Consider the following 19,157-nt stretch of genomic DNA (forward strand, 5'->3'; position numbering starts at 1 on the left):
GAGCTACCAGTGGAAAGGTGCGAGCTACATCGAAATAACTAACTAAATGACTAGTGTTTGCAGGGTCTGAAGCAAGAGGGATTTACAGATGACCGGAAGGAACTTATGAGTGGTTTACGTCCGTTTTCAGACCAAACCTGAAGGAAACAAGGATTATTTCAAGCATACGCCTGTATCTACGCAAAGTGTGTGGAGGTGCATATTGATATGTAGGTATGTATCTACTTATGGATTTAAAGGAAAGGGGACGAGAGTTACAGGTAAGTGCCCATATAAACGTTCTGCAGTAAGAATGGGCGGTGCAGTTGGGTATTCAGTCTATGGGCCATGCACAGGCTGCCCGTCTGCTCACACAGCCCCCACCTGAAATTGTATCCTGGAGACACGTTATTCTTTTCTGAAATACTGTCTAGGCGGGTAAAGGTATATTTTGGGACGCAGTTATCCCAGGACCGGTCTAGATCACAGCCCCATCCAATCTTAATCCCGATGACGCCTCCCTAGAAAGAGAAAACATACGTCTGGCAAAGAATCCAGGACCAGGACGATCCCTAAACAGCTAACAGCAGGCTAGTGATAATCAGGACAGACCCTACCATTTAACAGCAGCATAACAATAAAGCTCTTTCATTTAACGGGGTCTCAGTTCGGAATATTTACCCTCAGCCTTCTCTTAGCAAATGTGACAATTTACTCTCATGTTGTTGGGTGAATGGAGGATCTTCTCTGAACTTTGTTAGTTAAGTGTTTTGGACACGCAAAACAGAAAGTAGGTGGTTACACTAACAACATCATCATTGCTCCCCTTCATTTACTCTCTTTCCCTAGGAATGCTCAGTACCCCTCCCTATCTTAGCCCGCCACATCTACTCCTTTTAGTCTGGACCCTCTGCTTCCCCTCTACCATCTTCTGCCATCCTCCTTCTCCATTATCTCTGTGTGTCCCTGGTCTCTAAATTTAGTTTTAACCTCTGCAATTACACACAAGCTTGCCACTGCACAGTATATAATATCAGAAGGGGGAAAGAGATATCCAACACTTACGTCGGCTGCAAGCTTGCTGAAATTCTGTCCTGCCAGTCTGACCACATCCCCCAGGCGGAATATGGGGCAGTGTGGGTTGGTGTCAGGGTCATAGAGGCACTTCTTAATGTGATCGGTGGTGAGATTGGACAGCAGGTTACCTCTAAAGAGAGATGGCACAAGAGTATTTATTTATTTATTTATTTAAAATCTTTTCTATACCGTCGTTCAGTATATTACCATCACAACGGTTTACATAGAGGCACATATAGTAAATTGTACATGCATCTGTATTGCAATGGCCAGCCATGAAAATGCATACAGCATAAATTGCCGTGGTCAATGCAGCAGCATCCAAAAAGGGGCATAAGCGCCTTAATCAATGTAGACAGGAAAAGGCCGATTTCACAACTGATTGCACCTGTAGATGCAAAGACGACCTAGAGATTTAAGCGACCCCAAGGCCTCGAGCCTGGCATCAAAAGGGGAACGAGACCCCCATCACCCTTCCCTTTCACGCATCTAATTTCCAAAACACAGTCTTTATCCACGATACAATCACAGATGAAGAGCAGCGGAGTCCAGGGATATCGTCCAGGGGATTAGAACCAAGTCTCGGGTATATTTTGAAGGTCATCCACATACTTAAAGAAAGATTTGCCACACTGTGGCCTCCCGGGGATCTCATTTAGGTGTTAAAAAGAAGGAGGGTGATAAAGAGACCCCTGGAGGTACCCCCATTCTAATGGCCACAAGGCTGAACAGCAGTCTCCGAAGACAACCTCCTGTGATGTGTCAAATAAATCAGTGAGAAACCAAGCCTTGGACATACATCTGCTCCAACAGAAGAGAAGGAGCCAGGGAGTCAAAGGCTGCGGTCGGTTACATCCTAATCCCCCCAACACACTAGGAACCCCCCCTCATCCAAATTACGGCGACCATCATCCAATGAGACCAGCGTTGTCCCCATACTGAGCCCCTTACAAAAAAACAGATTGAAAGGTGTCCTGTCGATTATTTAGTTTAAGAAAATCAACCGACTGGGTTGCCACAAACTTCTCAATAATCTTTCCCAAAAAGGCTCTGTCTGAAACTGGTTTGTAATTGCCAATATCATTATCTTTTAGGAAAGGATGAATAAAAAGCTCTTTCTACTCAAACAGAAACAAACTAAAATCAAGTGAAGCATTCACCGTTTGGCTAATGTGCCCCAGAAAATTATCCACTGTCGCTTTTTGCAACCAAGTCAGACAAGGATTTAACTTAGATGTCGATGAACGAAAGGAAATGATCACTTTCCTAAGCAACTCTATCCCTCTGGCGAGGAAAAGGAGGAGAAATTCAATCCTTATCCTTCTCTGGACAGCAATCACAGGGACTTACTTCTCAAAGTTAAAGAGCGGGAACCGGATGCTGTTTTTGATAAAAATGGTGAAATCCTCAGCTTCGTACATTATAGGCCTGCATGAAAAGAGCAAAGCCAATTAATTTACCTCGGGAGCAGCTGCATGAAAACTAACCTGTCCCCACCAACCAGGAGTACCCCCACAGGGGCTGCGTTCACAACATCCCCTTCCCCTTCTCCATCCATGAGAACAACCCTCAAGGTATCTATTTCCCATCCCCTACACCCAGGAACTACCAGCAAGCTGCCTCTTCCCTTGCTAAATGCAAGATATCCCCGCTCCCCTAGGGGCTGGACTCAGGATATCCCAACCCCTTCACCACTCTGCCGACTGGGGCCTCGCTGAGATCTCCTGACCCCTCTCCCATTCAGATATTTCCTTCCACTTCGCCACCCCAATAGGCCACACTGACTTAAACCCGTCCTTATCCCTTTCTTCAGGGCTCTATTTAAACTTTCTCTTCCCCAGAGCTCTACTCCTAGGCCCAAATAAGCAGGAGGAATAACAATATCCTCTCTTGGGGGGTGAGATTACAGAAGAGGGGTCTCCTGGCAGTCTTGGATTTAGGCACAAACTATCTAAGCTACAGGTTAGGGCCTCAGTTTATAAGTGACCTCTACATACAAAAAAGCACTACATTTCAAGTTTTAGATAGTTCCAAAAAAAAAACTTGAAATGTAGTTGCTTTTTTGTATGTGGAGGTCACTTAGATAGTTTGTGCCTAAATCCAAGACTGCCAGGGGACCCCTCTTCTGTAACCTCACACCCCCCCAAGAGAGGATATTGTTATTCCTCCTGCTTATCTGACATCTGTGAACCTTTGGGCCTAGGAGTAGAGCTCTGGGGAAGAGAAAGTTTAAATACAGCCCTGAAGAAAGGGATAAGTCAGTGTGGCCTATTGGGGTGGCGAAGTGGAAGGAAATATCTGAATGTAGCTGTTGGGCCTCTTAAACTTGACTTGACCGAGGTCGGGGTGTCAACATGTCTTAATCCAGCCCTGCCCCCCCTAGCATTAGGTTTTTAAATGAAACCCCCCTTTTAACTGAGATGAAGGCATCTCCCGGCCCTCAGCTCTCAATAGCCTTTCCGATGTGAAAGGACAGAGAAACTCTGTCTCCTTACACGTTCACAGTGTCTATCTCGGTGGGGCACCAGCCCTGGATCTCACAGGTCTGGTAGGTGGGGCTATAGTTCACGCAGCGTCCGGTCAGGTACCCTGTGGAGGGAATCACCAGAAGGGATGATGGCGTCAGCGTTTAGGAATCGTCAATCAAAACCGCCGCCTAGAAAGAGACGCTCCGACAGCACTGCACTCATACGGGCTCAGCGCAATGGGCGCACAGAGCGAGGCGGGCATGCAAATACAGAGGGCTGCGCGCCGACACAGGCGTATCCAGGCACACACATAACATTCCCTTGTATACACTTCAAAGCACAGCTTTTTTTTTCTGAATGAATAACTAAACACAGATGGGAGAATATAAGGATTAAGAGTCTCTCATGATTTCATGTAGTGAGAGAGGACACTAGGATGCAAGGGGAAGGAACAGAATCACACACACATATCGGGGTTGGAAGGGCCCTGAAGAGGTCGTCTTGCTTCCAGGAAGGGCCCCGTGTTTATTCTCACCATTTTCTATGCTCGGGACGGTTGTGACGGTGACTCAGAGGGCTGGGTGTGTTGGTTTAAGTCTAGTATCCATTTTGGCGAGCAGGACGAAGCTGAGCTGGAAGGATGCACGTGTGAATAAGTGGATGGGTGAGTGGGAGACTGGAGAGACGGACAAAGGGCGTGATTGAAAAGATTTGCACTGTCTCCTGAGTCTGGGACTCGGGATGGACGTACAGTTGAGTCAGACTGATGGGGTGGGGAAGCACTTCATTGTTTCCTGTGGGTGGGAGTAGAGTTTGAATGGATGAAGAGAAAGATGCACGTCTATATGAAAAGCCCACAAGAAACAGAGTGAATGGGCTACTCTCTGTGACAGGGCCAGTAGACTCTGCACTAAAGGCGGATGTTGGTAGAAGCCCAACTATGGTTCTGCTCCTAGGAAGAACCTACTGTAGTCAGCATGGGTCGGAAAAGGCCGATCGGAGTATGTGTTGGGCTCAGAGGGTGGGACCCTGAGAAGAGTGGTACCAGAGGCACTTACGGTATTTATTTATTTACAATATTCTATACCACTTCTCCCATTTCCTAAGTGGGTCACAATTATACATTCACAATAGTTAAAAAAACCCCCACAATAAACAGCTAACAGAGACTGGTAATTGAGGCAGCTTAAAAGGGTCACTCGATAGGCTGTCGAGGAGAGTGGCCTGACTCGCTGCTGAAGGGAGGACGGCCTGTGAGTGAGGCTGCTGCTGCGAGGACGGGCGACTGGGAATGCGGCCAGAGAAGTTATAGCAGCCTGGGCTCATGGCAGAGTGAGGGCTGAGGGCCGCAGGACTCTCCAGCCATGAGTTTATTGATAATTATTGTCTGAGGACTGTGAACAGGGAGTCCCTGAATGAGAGCAGGGCCAGGACTGTGCCAATACAGGCGATGGGGTTTTGACTGGTTCTGAGATAAGGCGAATGCGCCTCTACTGATTGTGGGACTTTTGTGTCACAGATCTTTATTTGGTGATGTTTTATTTAAAAAGAAGAGCAGTCCTATTCAAACTCCTTGGCTTCTGAAGCCTGCGTTTTGCCTCACCTTACAGAGGAACCTGACATCACACCTAAACCAAACATCTTCCATCGAGTTCATAAAATGAATAACAGCATTTTAGCACCCAATGTTCCCCATCTCTCTGTGTGTGCATGTCCTGTATAGAGGGGAGGCTGAGGCATCCACAGACTGAGTGGTGACCGAGATTTGGCCGTCTCATTGCTTTGTACAGACCTTTCAGTCTCCCATCATTACGACTGAGCAAAAGGGCTGGACAGACAGACAGAGAGAAGGGGAAGGATGCCTGAATTAAATGTCAGTCCTCTTTCCTGTGGTAGAGACAGACAGACAGACAGACAGAAGGAGAGACTCGTGGATGGATAGATGGATGAATGGCAAAGCTAAGGGTCTCGTTTTGTTTCCTGCAGTGGGAGGCAGAGATGGAAAAGCCAAGAAGAGAAATAACTTGAGTTCAGCCTCTCACCGTTTTTTGTGATCGGGTTCTGCCCTTTGCAGCGGCTGTCACTTTTACAGCTGTACTTGACTTCGGTCTTGACAAAAAGGAAAAAAAAGAGAAATTATGATCCTACATCTGATTTCTCAGCTCTGAGCATTTCCTGAATGTAAGCTTGTAACGTAGGTCCTGGGAGTCAGAGAGGAGTGCGGGGGAGCAGAGAGAGATGGATAGAAGAGGTGAGAGAGGAGGAAGAGGAGCAGATAAGAAAGGAATCAGGCAGTAATAGAGAAAAAGATAGAAAAGGCTGAGGCTAGGGTAGGACCAGATTTAGGGTCTTTGTTATTAATATTCCACCTTTCAGCACTTTAAAGCAGATTACATTCAGGTATTTCCCTGTCCCCAAAGGCCCTCTAGGAACAGGGAAATACCTGAGAAAGTGACTTGCCTAAGGTCACAGGGAGCAGTGGAGGAATTTGAACTCTGGTCTCCCTGGCTCATAGCCCGCTGCTCTCATCCCTGGGCTACTCCTCCCTGCCCAGGCAGGTTTGCTGCTTACCCTGCCTCCTGTAAAGGGCTGTCACAGGGTGGCAGAGGGCTGAGGTTCAGCAATTCTTAGCCAGCCCGCCGCCCCTAAATGTTTCCCGCCCTAAGCACAGACATAATGGGTGCCTGCCTGCTGACACATCCAGGGCTGGGTTATAGGACAGAGAGAAATGGTGAGGGTAGAATAGAGTAGGGGGGAGGACTGAGCACATAAATTGCTTCTCCGTGGCGGGGAGGGTATGCGGATCCTCCAAGCCACTTCCAGGGCCCTGTTTATCCCGCCTTCCCCGGCAAATGTGGCGAGTTGCAGATCTCAGCGCTGCTAAAGGGGGGGGGTGACAGCGGGAAGGAGCCCTCGTATGGCCCAGCAGAAACCCTGAAGCAGAGGGGTCTCTGGCACCCAGGACTCTCTCCTCCCAGTACTAATAGGACCCTCCCCAAAGTAAGAAGTCCTCCCAGCCCTTCCTGTGCAGAGCTGCTCTTTCCTTGATGGATTAAGTATTTCTGGCAGGAAGCCCGCATCCTAGTTCCGGCAGTTTTCACTTCGCACTTTCAATTACTGCATTTCTCGCTGTGTGTTTGGGCTAATTAAACGAGTGGCTCTGCAGGTTTTAATTGTAACCTGCTCCCGGACCTTGGAGGGCGCAGGATGTAAATGGATTAAGGAGTAGGAGAGACAGAGAACAGCGAAAGAGAGAGAGGCCAGCGATGAAAGCAGGAGCGAGCAATGGGGCAGAGAACGTGGGGATGAAAGCAGGAGCGAGCAATGGGGCAGAGAACGTGGGGATGAAAGCAGGAGCGAGCAATGGGGCAGAGAACGAGGGGATGAAAGCAGGAGCGAGCAATGGGGCAGAGAACGAGGGGATGAAAGCAGGAGCGAGCAATGGGGCAGAGAACGTGGGGATGAAAGCAGGAGCGAGCAATGGGGCAGAGAACGTGGGGATGAAAGCAGGAGCGAGCAATGGGGCAGAGAACGTGGGGATGAAAGCAGGAGGGAGCAATGGGGGCAGAGAACGAGGGGATGAAAGCAGGAGCGAGCAATGGGGCAGAGAACGTGGGGATGAAAGCAGGAGCGAGCAATGGGGCAGAGAACGTGGGGATGAAAGCAGGAACGAGCAATGGGGCAGAGAACGTGGGGATGAAAGCAGGAGCGAGCAATGGGGCAGAGAACGTGGGGATGAAAGCAGGAGCGAGCAATGGGGCAGAGAACGAGGGGATGAAAGCAGGAGCGAGCAATGGGGCAGAGAACGTGGGGATGAAAGCAGGAGCGAGCAATGGGGCAGAGAACGTGGGGATGAAAGCAGGAGCGAGCAATGGGGCAGAGAACGAGGGGATGAAAGCAGGAGCGAGCAATGGGGCAGAGAACGTGGGGATGAAAGCAGGAGCGAGCAATGGGGCAGAGAACGTGGGGATGAAAGCAGGAGCGAGCAATGGGGCAGAGAACGAGGGGATGAAAGCAGGAGCGAGCAATGGGGCAGAGAACGTGGGGATGAAAGCAGGAGCGAGCAATGGGGCAGAGAACGTGGGGATGAAAGCAGGAGCGAGCAATGGGACAGAGAACGTGGGGATGAAAGCAGGAGCGAGCAATGGGGCAGAGAACGTGGGGATGAAAGCAGGAGCGAGCAATGGGGCAGAGAACGTGGGGATGAAAGCAGGAGCGAGCAATGGGGCAGAGAACGTGGGGATGAAAGCAGGAGGGAGCAATGGGGCAGAGAACGTGGGGATGAAAGCAGGAGCGAGCAATGGGACAGAGAACGTGGGGATGAAAGCAGGAGGGAGCAATGGGGCAGAGAACGTGGGGATGAAAGCAGGAGCGAGCAATGGGGCAGAGAACGTGGGGATGAAAGCAGGAGGGAGCAATGGGGGCAGAGAACGTGGGGATGAAAGCAGGAGCGAGCAATGGGACAGAGAACGTGGGGATGAAAGCAGGAGGGAGCAATGGGGCAGAGAACGTGGGGATGAAAGCAGGAGCGAGCCATGGGGCAGAGAACGTGGGGATGAAAGCAGGAGCGAGCAATGGGGCAGAGAACGGGGGGGGGGGGGGGGGGGGGGGGAAGAGGGCAGGTTTGGGCTCAGGGGCTTCAGGACCGCGTGGAAATGCCGCAGGTCTTCCAGAGCCACATTTCTGGAAGGGCTTCCTCCATGAGATCCTGAACCCAGGCAGCAAGGGCGCAGTCGGGAGGCCCAGAGGAGAGAGAAACTAATCTACCCCCCCCCCCACTCCTCTCCCCCCACCCCCACTCCTCTCCCCCCCATAAACATTCTCTCCTCCCCGCTCAAGCCCAGCCCTACACACACCACTCCCTTTCCCTTTCTCCCCTGCTTCCATCCAGAGAACAGTTAGCAGCATCTCCCCCCCTACCCCTCTCTCCCCCTCTCCCCCTCTCTCTCCTCCTCCCCCTCTCTCCCTCCTCCCCCTTTCTCCCCTCCTCCCCCTCTCTCTCCTCCTCCCCCTCTCTCCCCTCTCTCCCCCTTCTACCCCTCTCTCCCCCCTCCCTCTCATCCTCCCCCTCTCTCCCCCTCCTACCCCTCTCTCCCCCCCCTCCCCCTCCCCCTCTCTCTCCTCCTCCCCCTCTCTCCCCCCTCCCCCTCTCTCCCCTCCTCCCCCTCTCTCCCCTCCCCCTCTCTCACTGCTTACCTCGGGGCAGAAGCCTTGGACCTGGTTTTGGGTAACGATTAACTTTGTGATGATGACAAATACCGAGGAGCCCTAGGCAGTGGGAAAAAGACGAGAGAGAGAGAGATACTAATTATTGGAGTAGCAAGCGGAGGTGCCTGCAAACGTTTTATTAATAAGGGGCTATTTAATCCTGCTTGATAAAGTGGACTCGGAGGCTGCCCCCTTGGGCCTCGTGGGGGCTGGGATGTCACTGTCGCCTGGTGATGCTCCCCTGGCAAAGGGAAACTTAATCTCACAGAAACCATGGACTCTGCTGTTCATTCTTGTACGTTTTCCTTTGAGTTTATTCAAGCGGATGGTAATGGCATATTGCAAATAAAAGATTTACAAAAGATTCGGCAGGAGGGGCCTGATGCAAGCCGGGTTAGCAGAGCGGAGAGGAAGGGGACCAGATTCCTGCAGGGCTGGGGGTAACTTGCATTCAGAGCTCTGCACGCCGATGGTTCTCGCTAAAAACGGATGTTTTTCAAGAAATCAAACGCTTCTGTATTGTGCAGCAGCAGCAGAACCTCGTATTCTTCTCCCCAGACGGTGCAGTGGATTGGGCTATTCCTCCCCATCACGGTCAGGACTGCTTTAGAGATGCTGGGGCCCAGGGCAGTAACTTGAGAGGGGGCACAAGATCTCGGGTCATCTCAACCCACGGCCCCTCCCTCCCTCCTGTCTCCTCCACCTACCATGCCTGCTTCCTGGCTCCTTTCTCTCCTACCTCCCCATTGGCCCTTCCTAGCTCCTCTCCCTACTATATCTACCCCACCTCCCTCCCCATGGCCTTAAATTAACCCTTCTCCTTCCTACCTACCCTCCTCAGCTTCTCTCCATAGTCCTGTCCCACCTCCTCACCCTCTTTAAATTTCCATAGCCCTTTCTTGGGTTCTCTGCCTCCTATTTCCTCCCTACCCACAACACCTCTTCCCAAGTCCTCTGCCTTCTGCTTCCTCTCCCCTCCACCATGAATGGCCTCTTCCTGGGTCCTCTCTCTTCTATTTTCCCTCCCTGTCTTTTGCCTCCTACTGTCCCTGGTCTCCCCCATGATCCCTTCCTGGGTCCTCTCCTCTCCCTCCCACCCTACCACACTTTCCTGAGTCCTCTGCCTCCTAATCCCCCTCCTCACCATGATCCCTTCCATGGTCCTCTGCTTCCTACTACTCCTCTACCCCACAACCCCCTTCCCAGGTCCTCTGTTTCTTATTCCTTTCCCCCACATGAAAACATCCCAGGTCTTCCATCACCTGCTCCTCCCCCATGATTGATACCTTTTCTCTTTCTCTGCCTCCCATTCCCGTTCTTCCCATTACCCCTTCCTGGGTGTTCTTCAGTCTTCCCCCTTACCTCACCTCATCATATTTGGCTGGGTGCTTTCAGGCCTGGCTGAGATCCTCAGGTGATACAGCAGCAGCAAAAATCATTTTAGGGCCTGTGATCCTACACATACTCACAGGCCCTTCAGTTGTCCACCTGGGTTTCTTTAGAAACAAGAAGCCAGCGTGAGAGAAAGGGTGAGGGCCACTGTAAAGCCCTGTAAGTGTGGGCTGGCTTACAGGCTCCTCAATGATTTTCACTGCCATTGCCAGGCCTGGGCTGTGTTCTTCACCTTCAGGCAGGGTGTGGTTGCCCCCTTTCATCCCAATGCTGGCCTTGACCAAAGTACAGTAGAATAATCCAACTCTCCTGCCAGAGTGTAAGGGCAAAAGTGTCCAGGTTGGTGGCATTTTGCCTCTGAGCCACATTATGGCTTGATGAAATGCAGGCTGAAGCAGGCTAGAACAGTCTACATGGAGCCTCAACGCAAATCCAGGGATCCTGCTCCTGAGGAATCTGATTGGTTCTCAAGACTTCAAAAGAGAATTCTGGGAACACCTCAGTGTTCCTAACAGTGTGATGGTTAGTGGGCCAAGAGGTTGAACCTAAGAGCATCTTGATCTAAAATGAGTGACAATGAGGCCTAGTGGCTAGGAGGTTATATCAGACTCACCTGAGGTGGTGTGACATAATCGGCAACATCCATCACTCGATTGCTGTAATTGCCGAGCCCTTTCACCTTGGTCACAACCGAAGCCTCTATGGCAGTGTCTCGTATCTGGTAAGCCTTCTCATGAATGAACACCCACCTAGGAGATGTCAATGAAATGAGCACAGGACATGAGTTTTCCCATTATAAATAAACGTGGAGAAACACTCCAAATGACAGCCTCTCCAAGGGAATAAGGGGGTGATGGGACATTGACCTGGGGCCATTAAGAGTTAGACTTGGTGTCTTCAGGGGACAGATCCTGGAAGCTTTTCTGAGAGGACAGGTTCTGCTTTACTGAGGGAAGTCTCTCCTGTAAGCACATGAAGAGACAACTGGTGAGATATTAAACTGCATAGGCAAAGTAAATTTTTGTAGGCCGCCCAGGGAGATAATCAGGGGAGTTGCTGAGGAATCTGCAACACCCTCTGAAGTTGCAAGCTTCCATTATACAAAGGTTCAAATTAATTCTATGTACCCTCACCATAGAAACACTTCCAAATTCCCAGGGATTTGTCTCCTCTGTAACCTTCTTTCCACAGCAGGGATCCTCATTTCCACCAACCCCTCGTAGTTTCAAATTGTGTGTGTAGACGTCAGGTGTATTCTGATAAGCAGCACTGACCTTCACTCTCAGCTCGGAGAAGGTATCAGGCCTGGGAACTTTGTCCTGCTTACCCTGAGATCAGTGAAGATGGACAGGGGTGGGTGTGTGGCTTCATGGACGTTCTCTCATCCTCCTTACCACAATAACAGACCTCCTTTTTCCCTACTCCCAACCACATGGTTTCTTTCTTTTCTTTTAATGCAAGTTACAGGTTTTCAAATACCATACCATTCACCTCCCCTCAACCCAACTCCCACCCGCGCATGCATCCCATCCCCATCTCCAACTTCCCCATCCCATTCAGTATTCATCCCTTCCTCAAATGACAGTAGATATGGATCAAATTGGCCTGTCCACGCTGCCCAGTTGAGATTTGTTCACTGTAGGTAGATGAGCATATATGTAATCCAAAACCAACTCCCCCATCCTATCTGGTCTTTTACCTGACCTTGCAATGCTACGCTCACAACTGGACTCCACATCTGGCCCAAAGAGGCTCGAAACCTGTTGAAAGTGCTTACCTCCACCATCTCCACTAGTGGACCATTTCAGGGCTTGTCATCTTTGGCTTTGATTCTTACAAGATCAAAACTTAACCCAACAGCCAGGCCCCCTTCCATGTTTTATTACCCAGGTTTTGTAATAATCCCCATAATCAATGCTCATTGAAATTTGGGTTTTAACCATGGTGTTCCCATGCAGCCATCTTGGAAGCTTGATACAATAATACCACTGCTGTTTTATTTATTTATTTAAAGGGTTTTCTATACCGACATTCGTAAGTTATCATCATATTGGTTTCCATGAAACATGAACAGCAGCAAAAGTTGTTTTACAGAAAACTAGAAAACAAAACTGGTAACTGATAACGCTAATGAGAAAACAATATTACTTAATGATAAAACAGCTGTTATATTACAAATGCATAGGAGGAAAAAGGGGGAACGAAGCAAGGGGCAGGGAGGGAACGGGGAAAGGTGAGAAGAAATAAGGAATAGGAAAGAGTGCAGGTTACAAAAAAAAGGGGGTGGGAGAGAAAAAGTGCCGAAAAATCAGTAGATAACGTTCCACGTTGGGATAATTTTAAAAAGGCATTATAAATACTGTACAATGGTGGGGTTATATAATCAGGTACATAAAGTTACGAGAAAGTATACAATGAACATCATTGTTATTAGGGTAAGGAGGGACACAGGGGAGAGAGGATCAGGAAAAGGCTTGTTGAAATAGCCATGTCTTGAGTTTTTGTTTGAATTTTTTTGGGCAGAACTCTTGACGGAGGTCGGAGGGCATGGCGTTCCAGATTGCTGGCCCAGCTATGGATAGGGCATGCTCTTTAGTTGTAGCAAAGTGTGTAGATTTGGTGGGTGGTGTGTGTAAGACAGCGGAATATTGGGATCTAGTTGATCTGTTGGGATTGTGGAAGCATAGAGAGTCGTTGAGCCAGTGCATGTCTTGTGTATGTAGGGTTTTGTCTATGATAGATAATGCTTTGTAACTAATTCGTGCAGCAGTGGGGAGCCAGTGTAATTCTTTTAGAATGGGGGTGATATGTTCATTTTTGCACATGTTGGTGAGAATGCATGCTGCGGCATTTTGAAGCATTTGGAGGGGAAGTATAGTATTTTTGGGGAGACCCAGGAGGAGGGCATTACAGTAGTCGATTTTTGTGAGAATCAATGATTGTAGTACCGTATGAATGTCACAGAAATGTAAAAGGGGTTTTAATTTTTTTTTAGAGTGTGTAATCTGAAATAGCAATCTTTTATAGTGGTGTTGATTAATTTATTTTAGGTTTAGTTGATTATCAATGACGACTCCAAGGTCTCGCACATATTGTGATGGGGGTGATTGTGGGGGGAATGGCAAGAGGTTTGGGTTGGGAAGAGGGATTATGATTACTGGGGGGGTTATGATCAAGATTTCAGTTTTGTCGGTGTTGAGGGTCAAGGTAATGCTAGTGAGAAGGGTTCTGATGGCAGAGAGGGCAGAATCCCAAGTTTTGAGGGCATTGTGTATGGAATCTGTAATGGGGATGATGATTCGTACATCATCCGCATAGATGACATGCGTAAGACCCAGTTCAGCTTTATTTGTTGTCCTGATTTGCAGCGCACGTGCCAGATGTAGGCAGCGCTGCGTAGAGAGATATAATGGACGTAGCCCCTGATCAGGACAGACAGACCAGCAATGTTTCCAGCCAACCAGGGGTTAACTCTTCCTCTCCTGGCTGAGTGAATGCAGGCATTTTGCTAGACCTGCTTGCGCTAAGATCTCTTTCCCTGCTAATGAGGTTCTGAAAATGCCCATGAATCACAGCTCTCCGGAAAGGAGACAGATTAAGTGAGATTAGCCCTGCCGTTTGAAAAAGGCGCCAGATCTTTAGTGAGGGGTAACCTCCCGTGGGACCCCCTCCGAACACGCCAAATGCATTTCCTGCAAGCATTAGCTGGGTTACCTCGCTCTCCATCCTGTCTCTCAGGAGAGCTGCTGGCCCATCACTGCCAGAAAGGCTTTAAGTAACAGTAACCTCGCTGCTGACCTCTGACCCTGACACTTCTATACCATTACTCCAGGATTCGCTCTTATCCTACTCTACTTTCACAAGATATATACATTTACATACATTATCTCTGGCTCTAAATGTCTCTCTTTGGTTTTATAACTTTGAGCCCTGCTCTGGAATCAGAATACAGTGGTGGAGCTGGAGCAGGCCACCTCTGAAGAGCAGCGTGGTTGTGCGGGTCTGGCTTGTTAGGTTCAGGGCCCTGCAATGCACTGCGCTCACGCACAACCTAACCTGCCTCAAATGCAACGCAGGCCTTTCACACTGGCCGCTGCCACGCAGTGCGCGCAGACAAGTCAGCGCACATACGTGTGGGCCCCCCTCCACTGCGCATGAAATACGATCCAGAGCAAATATGAACGAACCTATCCCATGGTCTGCCCCCCCACAAGGTACGTGCACACAATTTATTTATTTATTTATTTTAATTTTTTTATATACCGGAATTCCTGTATGCAATACAAATCAATCCGGTTTACAAGTAACGAAAAGGTTGCCCTGGTCTGGGAGGTTAGACTGGGGTTTTTTACATAGAACATAGAACAATAACAATCAACTATTGAACATTATTACAAGGAACAGTGAAAATAACAATAGTATTTAACAAACAGATAATATTATTATAACATTATTCGTGTTCACATTTTACAATGAACTTAAGTAGTGTATATAGTCTGTAAGTAATCGGTTAAATAATATAATATGAGAAGGATGACTTAAATAGATAGATATTGCGAATAATCAAGTCCGTGTATGAAATTGAGTGTCAATGTGTTTGTGACACCTTGCAATGGTTGGATCTGAAAGACAGGAGGAGGTGCCTAGTTACACTCTGGGAATTGGAACGCTTGCCTGAAGAGCCAGGTTTTTAACCTTTTTTTGAACTCTGGTAGGTTGGACAATACAACTCGGCGTGCACCGTGCATAACTCTTCTCTTCCTAGCACCGCAATCACCGCTCCCTCACTAGCGCCATCCATAGCAACCGATGTGGTGAATTTGGATTTTCAGAAGGTGTTCAACAAAGTCCCTCATGAGAGGCTTCTAAGAAAACTAAAAATCATGGGATAGGAGCAGGGCCAGTACAAGGGTGTTAGGTGCCATAGGCGAACCTTCTGCCTTATACCCACCCACCCCTCCGCCCCTCACTCTCCCCCCTGGTCCCAGCCCCAACCTCATTCACTGAGATGCCACTTGTGGCCGCCAAATGTCTGCTTTTTTCAGCCGCGAGCAGGATGGGCACTGCTCACAGTCAGCCGATTCTGTGCTTCTCTGGGTCACGAGCAGGATGGGCACTGCTCACAGTCAGCCGATTCTGTGCTTCTCTGGGTCACGAGCAGGATGGGCACTGCTCACAGTCAGCCGATTCTGTGCTTCTCTGGGTCACGAGCAGGATGGGCACTGCACACAGTCAGCCGATTCTGTGCTTCTCTGGGTCACGAGCAGGATGGGCACTGCACACAGTTAGCCGATTCTGTGCTTCTCTGGGTTGCGAGCAGGATGGGCACTGCTCACAGTCAGCCGATTCTGTGCTTCTCTGGGCTGCGAGTAGGATGGGCACTGCACACAGTCATCCAATTCTGTGCTTCTCTGGGCTGCGAGTAGGATGGGCACTGCACACAGTCATCCAATTCTGTGCTTCTCTGGGCTGCGAGTAGGATGGGCACTGCTCACAGTCATCCAATTCTGTGCTTCTCTGGGCTGCGAGTAGGGTGGGCACTGCTCACAATCAGCCGATTCTGTGCTTCTCTGGGTCGCAAGCAGGGTGGGCACTGCTCACAGTCAGCCGATTCTGTGCTTCTCTGGGTCGCAAGCAGGATGGGCACTGCTCACAGTCAGCCGATTCTGTGCTTCTCTGGGTCGCAAGCAGGATGGGCACTGCTCACAGTCAGCCGATTCTGTGCTTCTCTGGGTCGCAAGCAGGATGGGCACTGCTCACAGTCAGCCGATTCTGTGCTTCTCTGGACTGCGAGCAGGATGGGCACTGCTCACAGTCAGCCGATTCTGTGCTTCTCTGGACTGCGAGCAGGATGGGCACTGCTCACAGTCAGCCGATTCTGTGCTTCTCTGGACTGCGAGCAGGATGGGCACTGCTCACAGTCAGCCGATTCTGTGCTTCTCTGGGCTGCGAGTAGGGTGGGCACTGCTCACAGTCAGCTGATTCTGTGCTTCTCTGGACTGCGAGCAGGATGGGCACTGCTCACAGTCAGCCGATTCTGTGCTTCTCTGGGCTGCGAGCAGGATGGGCACTGCACACAGTCAGCCGATTCTGTGCTTCTCTGGGCTGCGAGTAGGGTGGGCACTGCTCACAGTCAGCCGATTCTGTGCTTCTCTGGACTGCGAGCAGGATAGGCACTGCACACAGTCAGCCGATTCTGTGCTTCTCTGGGCTGCGAGCAGGATGGGCACTGCTCACAGTCAGCCGATTCTGTGCTTCTCTGGGCTGCGAGTAGGATGGGCACTGCTCACAGTCAGCCGATTCTGTGCTTCTCTGGGTCGCGAGTAGGATTGGCACTGCACACAGTCAGCCGATTCTGTGCTTCTCTGGGTCGCGAGTAGGATTGGCACGGCTCACAGTCAGCCGATTCTGTGCTTCTCTGGGTCGCGAGTAGGATTGGCACTGCACACAGTCAGCCGATTCTGTGCTTCTCTGGGCTGCGAGTAGGGTGGGCACTGCTCACAGTCAGCCGATTCTGTGCTTCTCTGGACTGTGAGCAGGATGGGCACTGCTCACAGTCAGCCGATTCTGTGCTTCTCTGGGTCGCGAGCAGGATGGGCACTGCTCACAGTCAGCCGATTCTGTGCTTCTCTGGGCTGCGAGCAGGATGGGCACTGCTCACAGTCAGCCGATTCTGTGCTTCTCTGGGTCGCGAGTAGGATTGGCACTGCACACAGTCAGCCGATTCTGTGCTTCTCTGGACTGCGTGTAGGATTGGCACTGCACACAGTCAGCCGATTCTGTGCTTCTCTGGGCTGCGAGTAGGATGGGCACTGCTCGCGGCCCATCGAGTATCTACTCCTCTCAGCCGCGAGCAGGATAGGCTCCACTCGCAGCCCCACATGGCAGTTCTTCACTGCCCCTAATGGTTGGTGCCCTAGGCAACTGCCTAGTTCGCCTGATGGGATGCACCGGCCCTGGATAGGACTGCAAACTGGTTAAAAGATGGGAAACAGAGTAGGATTAAATTGTCAGTTTTCACGGTGGAATTCAAAAAAGTAAACAGTAGAGTGCATCAGGGATCTGTACTAGGACCGGTGCTTTTTAAATATATCAACGAGTGAGGTGCTTAAATTTACAGATGACACAAAATTATACAGAGTAGTTAAATCTCAAATGGATTGTGATAAATTGCAGAAGGACCTTGTGAAACTGAAAGATTGGGCATCCAAATGGCAGATGAAATTTATTGTGGATAAGTGCAAGTTGATGTTATCTCCCAGGAAAAAGATCCGGGCATCATAGTGGAAAATACTTTAAAATCCTCGGCTCAGTGTCTGCAGCAGTCAAAAAAGCAAACAGAATGTTAGGAATTATTAGGAAGGGAATGGTTAATAAAACGGAAAATGTCATGATGCCTCTGTATCGCTCCATGGTGAGACCGCACCTGGAATACTGTGTACAATTCTGGTTGCCATATCTCAAAAAAGATATAGTGGCGATGGAGAAGGTACAGAGAAGGGCAACCAAAATGATAAAGGGGATGGAACAGCTCCCCTATGAGGAAAGGCTGAAGAGGTTAGGGCAGTTCAGCTTGATGAAGAGATGGCTGAGGGGGGATATGATAGAGGTCTATAAAATCATGAGAGGTCTAGAATGGGCAAATGTGGATCGATTATTTACTCTTTTGGATAATGCAAGGACTAGGGGACACTCCATGAAATTAGCAGGTAGCTCATTTAAAACAAATTGGAGAAAATTCTTTTTCATTCAAAGCATAATTAAGCTCTGGAATTCATTGCCAGAGGATGTGGTTACAGCAGTTAGTGTAAGTGGGTTTAAAAATGGTTTGGATAAGCTCCTAGAGGAAAAATCCATAAACTGCTATTAATCAATAAGGATTAGTAGCTTGGGATCTATTCATTTAATGTTTGGGTACTTGCCAGTTAATTGTGACTTTGTTGGCCTCTGTTGGAAACCGGATGCTGGGCTTGATGGACCTTTGGTCTGACCCAGTATGGCATGTTCTTATGTTCTTTGTCTCAACAGTGGCCAATCCAAGTCACCCGTATCTGGCATGAACCCAAACATTAAATAGATCCCAAGCTACCATTCCTTATTGATTAAAAGCAGTTTATGGACTTCTCCTCCAGGAACTTATCCAAACCATTTTTATGTTTAAATCTTGTTATTGTAATTTCAAAATATATAAAGAATATGAGTACATGGCACATATGTGTTCCTTCTATACACCATATGACAGTATAACAAGTAAGTAAACACAGTAAAATTTAGCTTTGTTCTGGTTTTAGTAAAAAATATGTTTTCATTTCTTGCCAACAGAACAAACACACTGTGCAATGCATATCCATAAAGCAATTCCAAACACTAAGATATTCAGCATGGATACACTCACTGGGTGATCATAACAATACGGCCATTTTAGCTAACAATATTACTTTTCTAATCCACATCCGTTGTGTAGGGGAGCAGAGTCTGATCTAATATCCTCAAATAAAGCTGCTAGGGCATCCAGAGTCAACCGTTGGGACAGAATGGACCCCATATATTTATTTATTTATTTATTTATTTAAAAACTTTTATATACCGGTATTAGTATGCATACATCATACCGGTTTACAATGTAACTTTAAAGGTAGAAATTACAACCAAAAGGAATGCCCCAAGTGTCCAACCCCATCAAAGACATATTATATAGACATCTGAGGTTGCAATATGAACCAAGTATGCTTGTCTTTGCAAAATAAAAGCTCAGGTTAAAACTTGTAACTGTGTTTCTCTCATTTGGGTGTTTCCTGTCAATTCTGATATACCAGCAAAATATTTAAATTTGTTTCATAGGCAGGTTTATAGTTTTATTTTATTTATTTATTTAGATTCTTTTATATACCGAAGTATAGCTGAGTGCCTTCACCCCGGTTTACAGAGAAAACAACATCATACATGAAATATATTATAATGCAAGTACAGCTAAGAGATAGTTAACATCTCGGCAAAGGCCGAGTATAACATATATGCAGAAAACAATTTACA

At 48.6% G+C, this 19,157-nt stretch overlaps 1 protein-coding gene across 1 annotated transcript in view; it reads right to left on the bottom strand.

The window, feature by feature from the left end:
* The window catches only part of P2RX3 (purinergic receptor P2X 3), a 49,881-nt gene that overhangs the window by 9,523 nt on the left and 21,201 nt on the right, over positions 1-19,157 (bottom strand). Inside the window, exons 2-8 of the mRNA XM_029575763.1 lie at positions 10,738-10,873; positions 8,721-8,792; positions 5,567-5,633; positions 3,552-3,645; positions 2,407-2,484; positions 1,045-1,186; positions 364-500 (exon numbers count right to left, since the gene is read on the bottom strand). Coding sequence (XP_029431623.1) covers positions 364-500; positions 1,045-1,186; positions 2,407-2,484; positions 3,552-3,645; positions 5,567-5,633; positions 8,721-8,792; positions 10,738-10,873 — 726 coding nt within the window. The remainder of the gene's footprint in view (positions 1-363; positions 501-1,044; positions 1,187-2,406; positions 2,485-3,551; positions 3,646-5,566; positions 5,634-8,720; positions 8,793-10,737; positions 10,874-19,157) is intronic.

The sequence above is a fragment of the Rhinatrema bivittatum genome, chromosome 13 (genome assembly GCF_901001135.1).
Source record: "Rhinatrema bivittatum chromosome 13, aRhiBiv1.1, whole genome shotgun sequence".
NCBI lineage: Eukaryota > Metazoa > Chordata > Amphibia > Gymnophiona > Rhinatrematidae > Rhinatrema > Rhinatrema bivittatum.